This window comes from Carya illinoinensis, chromosome 15 (genome assembly GCF_018687715.1).
Source record: "Carya illinoinensis cultivar Pawnee chromosome 15, C.illinoinensisPawnee_v1, whole genome shotgun sequence".
Classification (NCBI taxonomy): Eukaryota; Viridiplantae; Streptophyta; class Magnoliopsida; order Fagales; family Juglandaceae; genus Carya; species Carya illinoinensis.
In genome coordinates, this window is record NC_056766.1 from 35,253,427 (window position 1) to 35,271,383 (window position 17,957).

The window sequence follows — 17,957 nt, forward strand, 5'->3', positions numbered from 1 at the left end:
TGTGATAGTGCTCTGTTTTAAGATGAAGATCACACGTAGGATGCTCTGTTTGGATTTCCTCTTTTCCCTTTATATTTCTTCCTCATTAATCTGATTTCCAGTGAAATATATCTAAGGAAAACAAAAGCAGAGGGTTTTGAAGCAGCGGATTCATCTTCTTTTGTAGATTGAGTGATCTTCTTCTTATTCTTTTCATCATCAACCGGAGCCAAAGCCAAGAGCCAAATCGTCTTAGAGGTAGAGCTTTTCTGATGGTGGCTGTTGGGCTTTGAAGAAGTAGAGCTTTCTTGTGGGGGCTACTGAGCTGCATACTTCACAGTTTTGAGAATGGATTTGCTTTCTTGTGGATTTGCTTTCTTAAGTTAACAAATTTCCATTTTGTTTTAAGATTCTTAAGTTGGTATTTGATAATTCTTATAGCTTTACCTTTTCCATAATGATAAAACATTTGGATTTGCTTCTGCTGTTGTGAAGTTGGGGGGGAGATCTGGAACATTGGCTCGAGTGAAGTGTCAAGCGAAGGTCTGCCGACACATTCTATCTGAGTTCGCTCGAGCGCAGTGTCGAGCGCATGTTGAGCGTTTAACTCTGCCAGAGTTCGCTCGAGCGCAGTGTCGAGCGCGTGTCGAGCGTTCAACTCTGCCTGAGTTCGCTCGAGCGCAGTGTCGAGCGCGTGTCAATCGCTCGACACTCGCTCGACACTGAGCTCGAGCGAACTCAGGCAGAGTTGAACGCTCGACAAGCGCTCGACATTGAGCTCGAGCGAACTCAAGCAGAGTTGAACGCTCGATACGCGCTCGGCATTGCGCTCGAGCAAACTCAGGCAGAGTTGAACGCTCGACACGCGCTCGACACTGCGCTCGAGCACCTTGTTGAGCGAAGACATCTGTTTTTATTTTTATTTTTTTACTCTAGCTATTTGTAGCTACATTTTCTTCTTAAAAAAATATTAATCTGCAATATTTGTGTCTAACATTGCCACTACTTGTATAAAATTTTTTGTTTAGACATGTCTGAACAAGTACCAACTGTTGAATGCTCATCTGCAAGTCCACTGGTAGAGATTGAAGTTGATGGTATTACTGGTAGAGAAGAATTTAATGCTATAGAGTGTGATAGTAATGATGGGAATAATGAAGTTGATGGTATTATCGGTGGAGAAGAAAACCCAAGTGCCCCTATAGATCCCCAAAAATATGCATACCAAAGGAAGCCTAGGAAGAAAACTTCTGCAGTTTGGAAAGATTTTAAAATAGTGGAGAAGAATGGTGTCAAGAAAGCTGAGTGTAACTTTTGCAAAGATCTCTTGTCTATTTCTTCATCAGGTTCTACAACTCACTTTCATAGGCACTTGACTAGTTGTCTTCCACACATAGCTGCTTCTAAGAGACAAAAGGTTTTGACTATTGACATGAAGGGTTCTGAATGTGTGAATCTTGTAAAAAATTTCTCGTATGATATGAAAAAGGTAAGAGAACTAGCTTCTCACATGATACTTTATCACGAGTATCCTTTTTCCATGATGGAACATGTGGTGTTTAATAAATTTATGAGAGCTAATACTCCTTATTGGCAAAAAATAAGTCGTACTACAGCTAGAAATGATTGTCAATCCACTTATGAGATTGAGAAAAAGAAGTTGAAGACAATATTGAGAGGTGTGAATAAAGTCAGTATAACAACCGACATGTGGACTTCAGGTCAAAAGATCTCATATATGGTTATTACCTGTCATTTTGTTGATCCTGATTGGCATTTACAAAAAAGAGTCTTAAATTTTTGTAATGTCCCACCACCACACAACGGGGTTATTATTGCTGATGCTCTTCAAAAGTGTTTCATTGATTGGGGAATTGAGAACAAAGTATCTACAATAACAGTGGACAATGCTAGATATAATGATGTAGCTTTAAGGGTTCTCAAAGATGTTTTCAGTTTGAAAAAGAAGTTATCTATCGGGGGGCAGCTTTTTCATGTGCGTTGTTGCGCACATATAACAAATTTATTGGTCAAAGATGGACTAAGTGAGATTGGTGAAATTGTCGACTGTGTTCGAGAAGGGGTGAAGTACTTGGTTGCATCAGAAGCTCGTATCAAGCAGTTTAGTGATATTGCAAAACAATTGCAATTACCAAGCAAGAAACTTTTTTTGGATGTTCCTACTAGATGGAATAGCACTTATCTAATGCTAGCTGCAGCCTTAGAGTTTAGGGAAGTCTTTCCGAGATATGGAGATAGAGATCAAGGCTTTAATTATGTTCCAAGTGTTGAGGATTGGACCAAAGTGGAAAATGTCTGTCAAATTTTGGCAGTTTTTAATGAGGTTACAAACATTATCTTAGGAACTGAGTATCCAACTGCTAACTTATTCCTTCCTGAGGTATGGAGAATAAAAGAAGTGTTGAACAAGAAGTCTCTTGACCTAAATGATTACATACGAGCAATGGTTGTGAAGATGAATACAAAATTTGATAAATATTGGGGGGAATGTAATTTGCTTATGGCAGTGGCTGCTGTTTTGGATCCAAGGTTCAAGATGATGCTAGTTCAATTTTGTTTTCCAGTAATTTATTCAGAACCCGAAGCCACTAAAAACATAGACACCATCTTGAGAATCTTATATGAGCTGTATGATGAGTATGCTGAAAATTATAATTTAGCTAATGTGGAGTCGAGTGGACATGAAAATGCTCGAGACATAGGTTCTTCTTGTAATGGCTCTATCAATGTTGTGGGGAAGAATGTGATGAGTGGCAAGTTTATATTTGAATCATTCGTTAGAAGGAATGATACCATTCGTCCAGTGAAATCTGATTTGGATGTTTATTTAGAGGAAGGTGTCTATATTTGTAGTGAGGATTCAGATTTACATTTTGATGCCTTGGAGTGGTGGAAGGTTAATGATCTAAAATACCGCATTTTATCTAAGATGACACGTGATATTTTGTCAATTCCAATTACTACAGTGGCTTCAGAATCTACATTTAGTGCTGGTGGTAGAGTAATTGATCCTTATCGCGCATCAATGTCTGTTGAAACAGTAGAAATGTTATTATGTGGGGCTGACTGGGTTCGGGTACTTTATGGTTTGAAAAAATCATCGAATGTAAGTATAATTTTATTTAATAATTTTTTATTGCCATCTATAACTTGTCTTAAATTATTGAAAACTTGTCTTAACTAATTTTTTCTTTCATTTTCTAGAGAGAAGAACCAACTTATGAGGAGATTTTACTGCCTTGATGGGGAATCAAGTGACAAGTTGTATATTTTTGCCTTTTAGTATAATGCTATTTATTTTTGAATTGTTATTTTGTTATATCATGTTGCTAATTATATCATGTGTGTTTTGCATTATAGGTTGATGGTGATTGGCATTTGGCTAGTTTTTAATCTCTTTTTCTTTTTGTGAATTGATCTAGTAGAAATACTACAAGGAACAATGATAGAACATGTTATTTAAGACAAAAGTTGTAATTATTTTTGTGGATCAAACTTATTGACTCATTGGAGGTTGGAGGCTTGAAGCTGTCCAACTAGACAAGGTTGGGAATTTGGGATTTTTTGGAAGCTTGGATCTAGGTGATTTCATTAATTGAATATCTGACTTACTTGAATTGCAGCTCTAGTTTTTTGTAAAAGTATAATTGTGTTGAATGGAGAAATATGGATAATTATAAGAAGGTATTTTGTAGTGTTTCTTTTTGTACTTGGTGATCAAAGAAATGGAATTTATTATTTGATAGAGATTTGTAAACAAAGGTAAGTGGGCTTGTTTTTTAATATTTCGTCTAATTTTTAGTCAGATTTCTGAATGTGTGCCATGGAGGCTTTGATATTGTTCTATCAATCTACTAATTTATTTGTAATAATTTTTTGTTTATTATTATTTGTCAAGCTCTAAAGCTACTAAGAACTAAGTCATTGAATTGTGTTATATTTGTAATGGGCATTATTTGTAAGTTTGTAAGCTTTTGAAGCTACTTAGTTTATTCTTTTAGTAAATTTGCTGGAAATTGTAACTGTAATTAGTGATTTATCATTTGAAATTATAATTTATTATTTTTGTAAGTTTGCTAGATTTTGTAATTGTAATTAGTGATCTACCATTTTAAATTGTAATTTATTGTGATACGATATCTTATATGTTGGAATTATTATTTTACCTATTTGTAAGTTTTAATTATATTGTGGTAAGTGATGAATCATTGATTTATGTCTAATAACCATTAAGAACTCAATTTAATATATATTATCATAATTCTAGTTAAAGTTCATTAGGAGAAATAATCTCATTTTTACTTCAGCCAACAAAAATAAAAAACAAAAAATTGTGGGTCTGATTTAAATCGAGCTCGAGTCGAGCTACTCGAGCTCGTATCAACTCGAGTATTTTTTGTACTCGAGTTCGAGTCGAGTTCGATCAGAATTTTCACTAGACGAGTCGAGCTCGATCAGAAATTCTCAATCTTTTTCGAGCTCGAGTAGATATATATGCTAAACGAGCTCTTGACCCCCTGTTCGAATTCGACTCGATTCGGTTCGTTTGCAACCCTAGTTGCTATCATTTATGCCGCAGAGAATGCCAACAAAAGGAGGGAGAGCATTTAATATTATTTTTTAATACTATCTCCTTGCTCTCTCTCTGTCTCTGTGATTCCTTTTGGTGTTAAATTCTTCAGAAAATGGCAGCCAAACGCTTTTTTAATGAATCAGAATCCAATCAAGATGATCAGCCAGGCGAGAAACGGAGGAGACCCAGATCTTTTGCTTCGTATGTTTTCAGAAATCTGCTATATATATATTTATATGCAAAATATATGCTTTTCCAGCAGTATATTCTTCTCATTTTTTATATGAGCCTCAGAGTTTTATTCATTGATCAGAATCCTTTTAGAAAAGAAAACTATTTTTCTTATATATATATATATATATTATATGTGTGTGTGTGTTGTATGGATATTCATGGAAGTCAGAGTTGATTTCTGAGCATGTGTTTATGATGATCATTATTCTATCTTGACACAGTGTCATTGGAGAAGTGGTTATGGTGAATTCCATTCAGAACATCTTCTCAGGCTTGGAACCTTTGCTCAGGAGAGTGGTATGTCATGATGATCTTATGTCTTATTTACAAATATACATACATATATATGTTCTAATTAGTTACTAGCATAATCCTAGTAACATATAAATCATGCAGATGTTACATATGACCGTATGTGTATAAAATCATGTTTATACATATACATATATACATATATATATTTATATATATATATATATATATATAACAGAAGAATTAGAATTATTCTGACCAATTAATAAAAGAAGCTCAAAGGATGAAATCTGACAGTCCGACATCATTAGATCCTCACATTACACACATGTACTCCCCACATGATTTCGAGTATAGGAGGTCAACATCTGCAACTTGCAGTACTCTTCTCATGTTGTACGTGCTCAAAAAGTAGCTAGTAAAAGTGACTTAATTCGTCTCTCTCATGGTCTCATGCATGTGTGTGTATATATATATATAATATGGAGCAAATAAGCAAATGGGGTATTATCATAATAAACTCGATCTAAGCCATATATAATCATTAAGTTTTGTAGGTAAAGAAGCATTAGGTCCTTTTGTTTATTCTTTATATATATATATATGAACGTTGACTTGATGATCATGAACTTTAATTCAGGTGAAGGAGGAGGTGGAGAATGGTCTAAAGCGATGTTCCAACTCTTTAACTAGGTCTCCTTCCTTGCGAATCCAAGCACTAGAACCCTCAAGCCTCCGATTGATTTTCAGCACCAAGCTTTCACTCCCAATATTCACTGGAAGCAAGATTGCAGACATTGACAATAATCCACTCCATGTTCTTCTTGTAGACAAGAGTTGTGATTCAATGATTCCAATACATCTGCCTCACCCAATCAAAATAGAGATTGTTGTTCTTGATGGTGACTTCCATGCTGGTCAAGATTGTGGTATAGAAATTTGGACTAGCAAAGAGTATGCACTACAAGAAATCATATTTTTCCTGGTGATTTTATAATCGCCGCCATATAAAACGCTGCAATATATATACATTTGGTTGCGATTAGAAACTCGCCGAGCAGTTCTAAAAATAAGCCGGCGCCTTCTAATTAAAAGTTTTTTTAGCGGCGATTATAAAAGACTTTTACAACGACAATCCGCACCGCAACTTTTATTATTTTTGAAGGGGCGCCAAAATCATTTCTAAGTTTCCCCCCAAATTATTGCCCCAGCCTTAATCTACACACGACCACCTTCGGCACTTGGAACCAGAGCTCCAATAGTGACCAAGCTCATCGCCGGCAAGCTCAAGTGACTGAAACCCCGCCTCATTTTGGCCCATTTTCCACTCATCATTTCCCCACACCGCCTTCTCCTTTCTGTTCTTTGTAATCCTTGTTTCACAGTCTCAAAAATTCCACAAGATCAAAAGACCCTCGTTTGCACACGACCTTCTCACAAGGGGAAGTCCAATTGTTTCTCGTTGACGCAACACCACTCAAGGCAAAGAGAAGCCATTGAAGCTGCTCAGAGATGGAGGCGCCTTAATGCAGCCGAGGCCAAACTCGTAAGTCCCTCCTCCTCACTTACTGTTAAGACCCCCAAAATTAACATTTACAGTCCTCTCTCGTTGACCTCCCAACACCAAAGCTCCCACCTTTCTTCCTCAAATCATTTGGCTTGGAACCGATTTTAGCCTTACCCATCTCTATCGGATTTTTCGTCTACCCCCTTTGTGGGTTTTTAATTTAATTTTGCTGGTCGAGTGGTAGTTATGTAATTGGTTTGTGATTAATTTTTCAAACTTGGCAGATTGATTGTATGGATCAGAAAACACATATTTCATCTGGTTTATTAGGAATTCATAAATTATTCTCTGTTTCTTTCTTGTTAATAAAATCACCCCATTTCACTTTGCATTTGGTTTTCATCGCAGTAATTGAAGACTAAGGATTCGGTGCCATTTGCATCAACACGCACATCCTATTACAAATTCTGGAACCGAGATTGGTAAGTATGTTTCAAATTTGATGGATTGTGATGTTGGTTGAATTTGATTATTTTTCTCAATTCTGTCATCAAACGCAGTGAGAGGGGAATACATTTTATTGGCTATAGGCTCATAGGCTCATAACTATAAACTCTTTTCATTGACTATTGAATAGGACATATACAATCACAGAACCTATTTTAGGTAACTAATACATATGTACGGTTTGTTGTAAAATTTGGCAATAATACAATTCACAATTGTTTGGAAAAATTTATTGTAATAGCTAGGATTCTAAACTTGGCATTAAAGAATTCCCAACTTGGACTTTGTGTAATTGAGTTGACATGATTGTATGATTTCTTTTAAAAATAATTTCTCTAGCTGAACACTAAATGAAGTCAGATCAGACTTAGAGATGTACAATAAATCAAGCATGTGCACAATAAACCATCTAACCGCAAATTTAATTAATTGTTACATAAAGAACAGTCCAGCAACACTAATTGGCGTTAACAATTAGGTCCAATAATCTCCAGGAGCCTAGAAGCCATCTATTTTCTTGACAAGGTTGGAAAGTAAAAAATTTATATCACACAATCCCAAAAAAGAATATAGAATTGTTGTCAATGAGAACCTCATGCATTAGAAAAAACTGCGAAAGACCAAACTGAGAGTTGGAAATTAATAAAACAAAGTGAGAAAATCACATAAATACAATCCTCAAAGGAGCACAAGTTTGAAGGTTTTGACGAAAAGCTTAAATGGAAACTGAAAATCTAAGATGGAGAGAGCGTCTCATCCCTTAGCCTAGACTAAGGGATGAGGCCATTCTATTGTGTTTGTGCAGAATGTACATAAAGCTGAACTTTTGGCTTTATTATCTTTTGTTTTATTCTTTGATGCCAGCTATAGGAGGTTAATTTTGTCACCTATTGGTTTTAAGAAATATATTAGTTACTTGTTTGGATGTATAGAGGATGACAAGAGAATCAATACAATAAGAATTTCCTGTTTATCATTTACTGCACTGTACCTGTTCAATACTTTTATCCTTATACTTTTCTTATAAGCATGAAAGAAAAAGAGAGAAATATAAAAATTTTCCCATCTCACTGCAAGAAAAATAATTTCTAGCAACTATATACATATATATATGTTTTCTCTGTTTCGAGCTCTGAAACAATATATATACACATTTTTATATTATAGATTTATGTTTTGAAGTGAGTTTAGTATAAATTATCCATCTTCATTAGTACTCTTCATAGATGGAATACGTTCTAACTTACAAATTTACAATTTGTATGAGCACGTGTTGAACAATATTTGATCAAGGGATAGGCAACACGTGTTCCTAGAACGTTAAATTATTCTAGCTTTTTCCATCTTCATTGAATGTTAAATCATATATTTTATTTCATGGGAGTATCTTTTGATATATTTTCTTCCTATCTATGATTGTAAATATATATTTTTTCTTCTAAAATCCAAGACGATGCAATTTATCATTCTCTGATAATTTCTTTCATTCTTTTTCTTTTTTTGTTACTTTTGTTTTCAGATTGGTAGCCATCCCAATCTGAAAACTGGACAGTACCCCAAGTGTCAAAGGCTCTTGAACATCTGGACAATGAGGTTTGCTTATAACTATACCTACTATGTTTTTCTCTTCCATAGATTTGGATGAGTCCTAGAGCTAATCTAACTCAGTTAGTGACTCTGGTATGAAACCTGAGTCACGTTCACATGCACTGAAGTGCAACTTGTTGTCTTATTTTATATCCTTTTTTTCACTTCTCATGGATGCTAGTTTTATTGTGGAATTCATCCTGCTTATTCGGTCATGGCTGCTTTGCCATACTTCGATGAGAGAGATCCTTCTCATCACTCAGTATGTTTATCTATTCTTTTTTTTTTCCTTTTAAATTTCACGTTATGCTTTAATGAATGCTCTTTTATATTATGTTCTGGATTCCAACTTTATAAATCGAGTCTGGAATTTTATATATATTACAATACTGCTAGACAATTGTGTCTGAAAGATTTTAGAATATATAATAACTCTATACTTGAAGCATGAGAATCCTTAAACTCTTTTTCTAACTACAGTTGTACAATTCCTCACAAGAAGGCTTCTCTAAAGTGCTGTGATGAGGTCGATCTAGTTGCAAAGGTTTCAAAAATTCTTTTAATGTTTTAGTTCTTGTGTGATTTCCAAGCCCAAAATCTCTAGCATCAAGATACTTAAATAAGAGTATTTGGGGGATGCCTTAGCTTTATTTGTTGTTTTTCCTATAACCAATGGTATGAATTGTCACACCCTAATAATATTTTGCAGTAATAGGAGCTGTGATTGCATTATAAGGAGACCTACTTACGGGAAGTTAATTGGCTACAATACTGACTATGTTGGTACAATTTCTGCCATTGAAGATGGACTAAGAGGTGTCTATCATGCTGTATGATCAAATAAAATATAAGTTAAGATGCATGGTTATGCTAGGCAAACCGTTGCATGCTATTTATTTTCCTCTGATGCTTGTTTAGTTGGGTGTGGCTGTCGAGTAGAGGAAAGGTGGATAGAGTAAAAAATTGTGCAACCATAGCTTGAGGAGGTGAAATTGAATTTTCTGCCCTGTTTTCATTTCAGCTATGTAGCTTTGGGGAAAAAATTTTGTTATGGCTATTCATTGCCTTTTCTTGAGTTTGAATCATGTTTTGACTATGTTTAACCCTTTATTTATGTGTTAAACTAGTGGAAATGAGAATGTATTTTTTTAACACTTTTCTTCAAGATTAATAGCCTAAGTAAGCAACTAAGGATTTTATTCAAACTAGTAGGTTCAATTAGAATTTTCTGGTTTGCCAAGAGCTACTCTTGCTGTTTATGCTATGCTTTCACAAAAAAATGATGTTTCTTCTCAAGTTTTCTTCAACTCTAGTATGCTTGGTTTATGTAGTTGAGATTGTAGTTAAATGAGGGATGTTTAAGAGCACGAATGTACTAAAGCTGCTAGCTATCCATGGTAGTACAGAAAATTCTGCTATGCACTCTATTTTGGGGCTTGAGAGATTTAAACCATGATTCTTTATAGCTAGCTAATAGTAATAAGAACATTTTGTTGGGAAATAAGCTAACTTTAATGGGGAATGCTTAGTTACTTCTAGAAAACAGGATAGGTGATCTATTCCATGCTAATATATTACATAAAACTTCTCTTTGTTTGAGGAAACATTATTTCCTTTTTACTTCTTTCACTAAATAATGGTATTTTTGTTCAATCTCTATTATTATCATGTTTTGTGAAAATAGAAGGATAACTCTAGTCTTAATAAACCAATTAAGCATGCAACTCACCAATAATACTTATCACTGAAATCTGCTGTAAGGTTTCAGGACTTAAGTGAGCTTTAGGAAGGGTTGTTAGAAAAGACTTAGACCCATCAATCTCTTTGAGTTTGGCTCTTGCCTGTGTCAATCTTGTACACCCCTAACTCAAATGTGAATACAAGATATTAGAGGTTGAAGTACTAGTGCCACTATATGGTAGCTAGCTAGCTAGCTTGTGTCGTGCTATTTGACTCTTGATTAGCACTTGGTTTTAACTAGTGGAGATGACAGCCCGTTAGCTAGCTAGATATATAGGTTAATGTAGATAGCTATAATTAAAAAAGAAAAAGAAAAGAGATTATTAATTAAAAGGTGATTATCATGGGTTTGATGCACATTAATTAGGTTAACAATAAGAGTATTAAAAAGTAGATTTTGTCGGGATTCTGATCATTTAAAAAGAAGATTAAAAGGTTGTGATCTTGACTAATCAATTAATCTGTGGCCTTTATACAGGGAAAGAGTGCAAAAAAATAGCATGCAGTAACAAAAGAAGAACTATATATATATATGGTCTTGAACCACCCCATGTGTGTGTATATATATATGTATGTATGTATATATGCTTATATGAATTAGGTAGGCACATGGTCACACATAGGCCAGTTTAGCTAGCATTTGATCATTAGGATGTGATTTATTTTTTTTAATCTACTTCTTGACACTTTACCCTTTGACTATATCCACCAGTCTAGAAGCAACACCAACAACCAGGATTTCAGTGAATAAACCCAGAGATACAAGTAGTAATACTAATACAATCTGAATATGATGATTACATACTAACATTTACAAGTGATGTCTTTCCAGCATTCTGAAGTCCTATCAAAGATGGCTTCATTTCCTGCTTGAAAAAGAGGCTGCAATCACATTACAATCGAGTAAGCTCACTCATTCTAAGCAAATGATCAATCAAGGTCACTAAGAAAAATTTAATAGCAGACTTTAAGATTCCAAATATTCTTGTCATAAGACATTACCAAATCCAAATGGCAGCCAAATGCTCTAATAGAATTAGTTCCCATCTCATTTTGGGCACTTGTGGGGGCTTAGCTCTCCATTCTGGATTTTTGGAATGGTATGACAGAATTTGATACTTTTTTTTAGCTAACTAAATTTTTTATATATTCATATATGGGGTTTAGGCTCTTATTTATTTCGCAATTTTCTCAATTATAAAAGGAGTTTCCCTGGCCTTTATTATTGATCTGCAAGTGTATGCATTTATAGATAGATACTAAAAGCAAAACCAACTGCCAACTTGCCTAGCAGTGGTCCACTTTAAAGCATAAAGACAATAAAAGAAAATGAATGGCTCTTTGATTGGGGAAAAAAATTAAAAAAAAAAACTTTCTGTGAGTGGGATGTTGTGCTGTGCTGTGCTGTTTGTTTAAAGGAAGGTTGTCTTTACCTGCAAGTAGATTCTGATGTACACTGTCTTTTTTTTTTTTATTAGTAGTTTTTTATGGGCACAAGCAGATTTCCGCTAATTTAGGGATATTGTTTTCTGTTTCATCAATATTTCTGCTAATTTTGCAAGACAAATTTTAGGAATGATGTTTACTTCCTTTGGCTATGGTGTTTTTGCATGGAAAATCTAACAAAGCTGCACGTACAAGTAATATTAGATGTATATGCTGTATAAATTACAGAAATAACAGTAGGTACAAATTTAGAAACCACATATTGGGTTTCAATATGTCATGATGATGCATATTCTTTCTCCACTAGATGTGACAGGCCTAAACATATCTTTCTAATAAATATATTTTTTTCCATACATTGTGAAAATACAATTTTGACTGAACTGTATGTGAAATCCAGTAGATAAGAATGTGAGTTATTTCCATACTTAATTTCTTGTGGGTTTTCTAAATCCAGTAGCTCTATGCATGTATTGCTGGGAGGAAGGCAGATGGGAAGTATAGAAAAAGGGTTGTTTCTCATATTCTTCTCTTACCTATGTATTTGTTCAACTTCATCCCCTCTTTAGAAGGTCTTACTTTCTTCAGGTACTGTACTAACCCTTTATCTTTGTTATCTGTTTCTCAAATTTTTCTCATACCTTGTATTTTTGCACCTTCATCTTCTCTTTAGAAGGCAGTATACCCCTATATTATATTTTCCTTGCTTACCTTTTTAAGTTCTTTTTAGACATAGTTTGAGTCAGAAACTCATTTTAAAGTTATTTTTAGTTTGAGTTCTCTTTAGACAGGGGCCTTTCAACCTGCAATTCCTAACATCATTGAATCTTAGTTAATTTTAAGTATATCTGCAGTTTAGAATGTAAAAGAATCTGCAATGAGACTTCAATTTAGAATGAGAATGGACTAAAACACTGTAGTAATTTTATATTACTAGTTTGGAGGAACAGAAAAAAGTTGACTTAATTTCTTGCTAATGTGATTAGGTACAAGTACTGCTTCAAAACAGTGCAAGTGGTATCATGCCAGAAAATCCAACATATATGCTGGGTTGGCTTCCTACAAGGAGACCCATAAGTCCAGCTCCTGAATTTTTTGGATTCGAATGGCCTTCTTCCTCTGAGGTGCTTATATTTCATTTTGGTAATAGAATCTTAGGACTTTAATTGATTCAATATCTTTGCTTTAAAGTGGACTTGCCTAGCAGTAGTCCACTTTAAAGCATAAAGACAATCAAAGAAAATGAATGGCTCTTTGATTGGGAAAAAAAATAAAAAAAAAAAACTTACTGTGAGTGGGATGCTATGCTGTGCTATTTGTTTAAAGGAAGGTGGTTGTCTTTACCTGGTACACAGGTACAGGATTCTGATGTACACTCATCCATGAGATCCAGGCCAGAAGCCATTTGTTGACAGCTTAGTGGGGCCGTGTACCATAATCAAAAAGCTTGAATGAACTTTCTCTTGACCAAAGATTGCAATCAAGATCATTGATACTTACAGAGGACACAAGAGGAGAGTAACTTAAACTTATCCCCTTTAGCATGCTGCAACGTAAAGCATTTTTGGCTTATTTTATTTTATCATTGTTGTTATTAACATTTCTATATTCTTTTTGTTTATCTTTAGTTATGCAGTAGAAAATATTTATATTGTTACTTTTCTTTATCTACCCCTAATTATTCCTTTATCTTGGCTACTTCATCTGAAACATATTCCAGATGAGAGCTATAAAAGAGGAGCTTGGTGACAATGATGATGACATGGCTACCTTGGAGAGAAAGATGCAAAGTGCAGGAATGCCTTCAAATATTTGGAAGCATGCACATAGGGAGCTAAGGTATGATCTATGAAGAAATGTGTATAAAGAGGACTTTAGTCTTCTGACAAGGGGTCAACTAATGTTACAGTGTGGCAATAGAAGTAGTAGATTCTTTTCAGGCCACTTAAGGTACCCCTTACCATGCAAGCATCATACTGAACAATTTAGTTGACTATATTGGTTGAGAACCTATAATTTTTTTTGATAGGTTGGTTGAGAACCTATAATTGTCAGCTACCTAAAGATTTCTTTTCAATAATTTTAGTTAATGTTTCATGTTTAAAGTTACTATGTTCACATCTGGTTCTCACTCAAGAAAGATTTGCCTACTTTCCTTGGGATGGTTTGGGAAGCTTGATTATTCTTTTTTGGATTTTAATCCTATGTTATTTTATCTCTATAAATTGGGATTACAGAATTTGATTTTAGAGCAATATGTTTTATTTTTATGCTGATTTTAATCCTATGAAAATTAACAGACTTGGGTTGTTTTTTTCCCTCCAAATCCTCAAAGTCGAATTGCTACCTTATAATCTTTGTTTCTCAAAATCCTCAAAGCTTTCCAGATGAACGATTTTTGTTTTAGGTCTTTATAGTTTGAGAAGATTGTGTATGTAATTTACATGTTTTGTTTAGCCCTTTATCTTCTCTTAAACACAAAAGTTGTGTACATTTGACTATAAAGTTGTTTAGCCCTTTATAGTATACTTTTGTGCATTGTATGATAAGGATGTTGTATGTTTTAGGCTAGGTTAATAAATTTTTTTTTTTTTTAAAATACTATTTGCGGTGATTAAAAGTTGCCGGAAAAACTATTTTTTCGCCGAAAATAGTCTGATAAAACAGAAAACTATGTTTAATGGTGGCGCTCATTTAATCGCTGGGAAATCCTTTGCCAGTGATTTTTGAATCGCTAGGAAAGGATTTCCGGTTACGAAATTTCTTTGGTAGCGATTCAAAAATCGCTGGCAAAAGATTTGGCAGCGATTTTTGAATTGCTGGAAAATGACTTTATGTTTTCCAAATCCTTTGCCAGCGATTTTTGAATCGCTGGCAAAGGAATTCAGTAACCGAAAGTCCTTTTCCAGCGATTCAAAAATCGCTGGAAAAAGATTTGACAGCAATTTTTGAATCGCTGGCAAATGAATTTCGGTTTTGGAAATCCTTTTCCAGCGATTCAAAAATCACTGCTAAATTCTTTAGTTTTAGCGGCGATTTTTAGTTTCCGCCGCAGTATATAGAAAATGGCTGAATAGTACCGGCGAATATGCAACTAGTTTGTAATCGCCGGGATAGGTATTTAGCGGGGATTTTTTCGCTTTTCTCGGCGATTATAAATCAACGGGAAAAGTGTCATCTGTTGTAGTGATGATAGCAAAATTGTGAAGGAGAGAACCAACAAGCGGCCACTTCTTGCCGGAGAGCTAGTTGTGACCTTGAGAAATGGAGTCGCCCCAATTGGAGATATAGAGTTCACTAACAATTCCAGTTGGATCCGGAGCCGAAAATTCCGGCTTGGCGCAAAAGTGACACCGGGAAGCTATCAAGGTGTTAGGATCTCTGAAGCCATGACTGAAGCTTTTGTTGTCAAAGATCACCGTGGAGAATGTAAGTTACTTTCTTATATAATATGGTTGCAACTTGTTTATAATATATAGTTTTAAGTAGTGCCATATTCCATATTGAGTGACATGATATACGTTTATGATATACATTTGGAAAAAGAAATAGTTCTCATGATCATCATAATTATCCTCCAGCTCTTAAGTTTCAAATTAAACATTGCCACGCCATAGCTTTACACATTAAACACGATACATTTTCTCCATAAGAAGCCATCAAGATTGAATGTTTCAAATTAAAGATGAGAATAAGATATATTCATGGCTAGCTAGTAATCGCATTACATGACTTGCATTTATGATATCATACCTAGTTAGTGAGGCAAGATAAATTTTACGAGAAATGATATATACAAGCCCTAAATGCACAAGTCTCATGTAAGTCCTTTATTAAAAAGTGGATTCCACCATTAAAAAATGTAAAAAACTTATTTTTTCTTGATGGGATCATCATTTTTATAAAAGATTTATACAAAACTTATATATTTGAGGTTTATACCTCGTTTATATATTTGAGCCTTATACCTAACTCATTTTTATTATTGTTTGTTGAGAACTGCTATAGACACAAAAATGTTATATTAAGTAAACTCACAAATTGATATTGTTTCATGAAGTCTATTAGATCTACTTTATAATAAAAATAATTTTATAATTTGACGTATCACATCAATCCACATCAATTTAATAAAATTTAAAAATTAAATAAAATATTATTAAAATATATTATTTAATATTATTTTTATTTTAAAATTGAAAAAAATTAAATTGTTTATTTTATTTTGTGTGAAAATTTAAAAAAATTATAATAATTAGAAGATCATGAGATCATGAGAATGGTTGCGAAAACAAATGAGAATTATAAAATATATATAGATTTATTGTTATTAATAAATTAGAATATATAAGAATTAATTAATTAAGCTGCCTTTAATTTCTTGTTATTTCGATCTGAAGTATACAAAAAGCATCATCCACCAGCACTGGGGGACGAAGTTTGGCGCCTCGAGAAGATAGGGAAAGAGGGAACTTTCCACAAGAAGCTGCATAGTGAGGGAATTAACACAGTGCAGGAGTTCCTGAAGTTGTCTGTTGTCCACCCTCAAAAGCTTAGAAAGGTATCTATATATATATTTGTATTTAATTCCAAATATTTTCATAAAAAAAATTCAAAAAATATATATCTTTCTGCTTGATCTATATATATATATATATGATTAAATATGAATCACGTGTTCGTTTTTTTTTATGTGTTTTGACAACAGAGTTTAGGTCCTGGAATGTCTGAGAAAATGTGGGAAGTAACCATAAGGCATGCAAAGACTTGTGTTTTGGGCAGCAAACTCTACCTTTTCCAGAGAAATGAACATATCATCATCTTGAATCCTATATGACAAGTTGTTAGGGCCGTGACAGATGGGCAAGTCTACGTCCCTACAAGGGATCTCAACAACATCAATAGGGTATATAATATCTGCCATATATATATAACCTTTTAAAAAAAAAAAAAAAAGTTAAGTTGTGTGTTCTTAATTTGTCATTATTTGCAGAACTGCATTCAGGAATTGGCAAGGGGAGCATATGCGAATTGGAGTTCCTTGCAAGAGATAGTGTTGAGAACTTGATTAGTTCTCCCTAACAAGATGACAATCGATTTGAATATGTTTAGTCCTCTCATGTTGTACTGGATTAGTTGCAATAGACAAAGCTGATTTGCTGTCAGTGTAAAGCATTGTAGGCTGAGAGTGATCAACACTGAGATCTTGAAGGGCATATAATAACCACTGCACCTCACAGGTTGTGGCAGCAAGAGCCCTATATTCTGCTTCTGCAGATGATCTGCTAACTGTGGCTTGTTTCTTTGATTTCCATGAGATTAAAGAATCTCCTAGAAAAATTGCATATCCTGTAACACTTCTCCTGGTGTCTAAGCAACCTGCCCAATCACTATCAGAAAAGGCTTTTAATTGAAAATCTGAAGATGAAGAGAAGAACAATCCTTGTCCAGGTGTAGCTTTTAAGTATCTAAGCACACGCATAGCAGCTTGATAATGAGAAACTGCTGGTTTAGCAAGAAACTGGCTAAGGACTTGAACAGAATAGGCCAAGTCAGGCCTTGTAACTGTCAAATATAGTAGCCTGCCAATTAACCTTCTGTAACCCGAGGCATCTTCATAGAGATTAGGATCATCTGTACTAAGTTTAAGAGTAGATTCCATTGGAAATGCAGCTGGCTTGGAACCTGTGAGACCTGCATCTTGAAGTATATCCAAAGTATACTTTCTTTGACAGAGAGAGATGCCAGATTTTGATCTGGCTACTTCCAATCCTAGGAAGTACTTCAATTGCCCCAAGTCCTTGATTGTGAACTTATCATGCAGAAATATCTTGAGTTGCTGAATCTCAATTAGATTATCACTAGCTAGTAGAACATCATCTACATATACTAGTAAAGTAATGAAAGAAGTGGCAGTTTTCTTGATAAAAAGTGAGCAATCAGAATTGCCTTGAGTAAAGCCATATTGAAGAAGAGCTTGAGAGAGTTTGGCAAACCATTGTCGAGATGCCTGCTTCAGGCCATAAAGACTCTTTAACAGTTTACAAACTACATTGGGATGTTTAACATCCAAACCAGGGGGCACTTCCATGTAAACTTCTTCATTTAATT

The 17,957-nt window shown here is 34.4% G+C and overlaps 1 protein-coding gene and 1 pseudogene across 1 annotated transcript; both read left to right on the forward strand.

The window, feature by feature from the left end:
* The first annotated feature begins 1,009 nt into the window (after window positions 1–1,009).
* Window positions 1,010–3,393, forward strand: LOC122296869 (zinc finger BED domain-containing protein RICESLEEPER 1-like). Its single transcript, XM_043106666.1, has 2 exons — window positions 1,010–3,106; window positions 3,361–3,393. The coding sequence occupies exons 1-2, from the start codon at window positions 1,010–1,012 to the stop codon at window positions 3,391–3,393; spliced, it is 2,130 nt and encodes a 709-aa protein (XP_042962600.1).
* A 1,237-nt stretch (window positions 3,394–4,630) lies between these two features.
* On the forward strand, window positions 4,631–16,914 carry LOC122296870 (annotated as a pseudogene).
* Window positions 16,915–17,957: the final 1,043 nt, after the last annotated feature.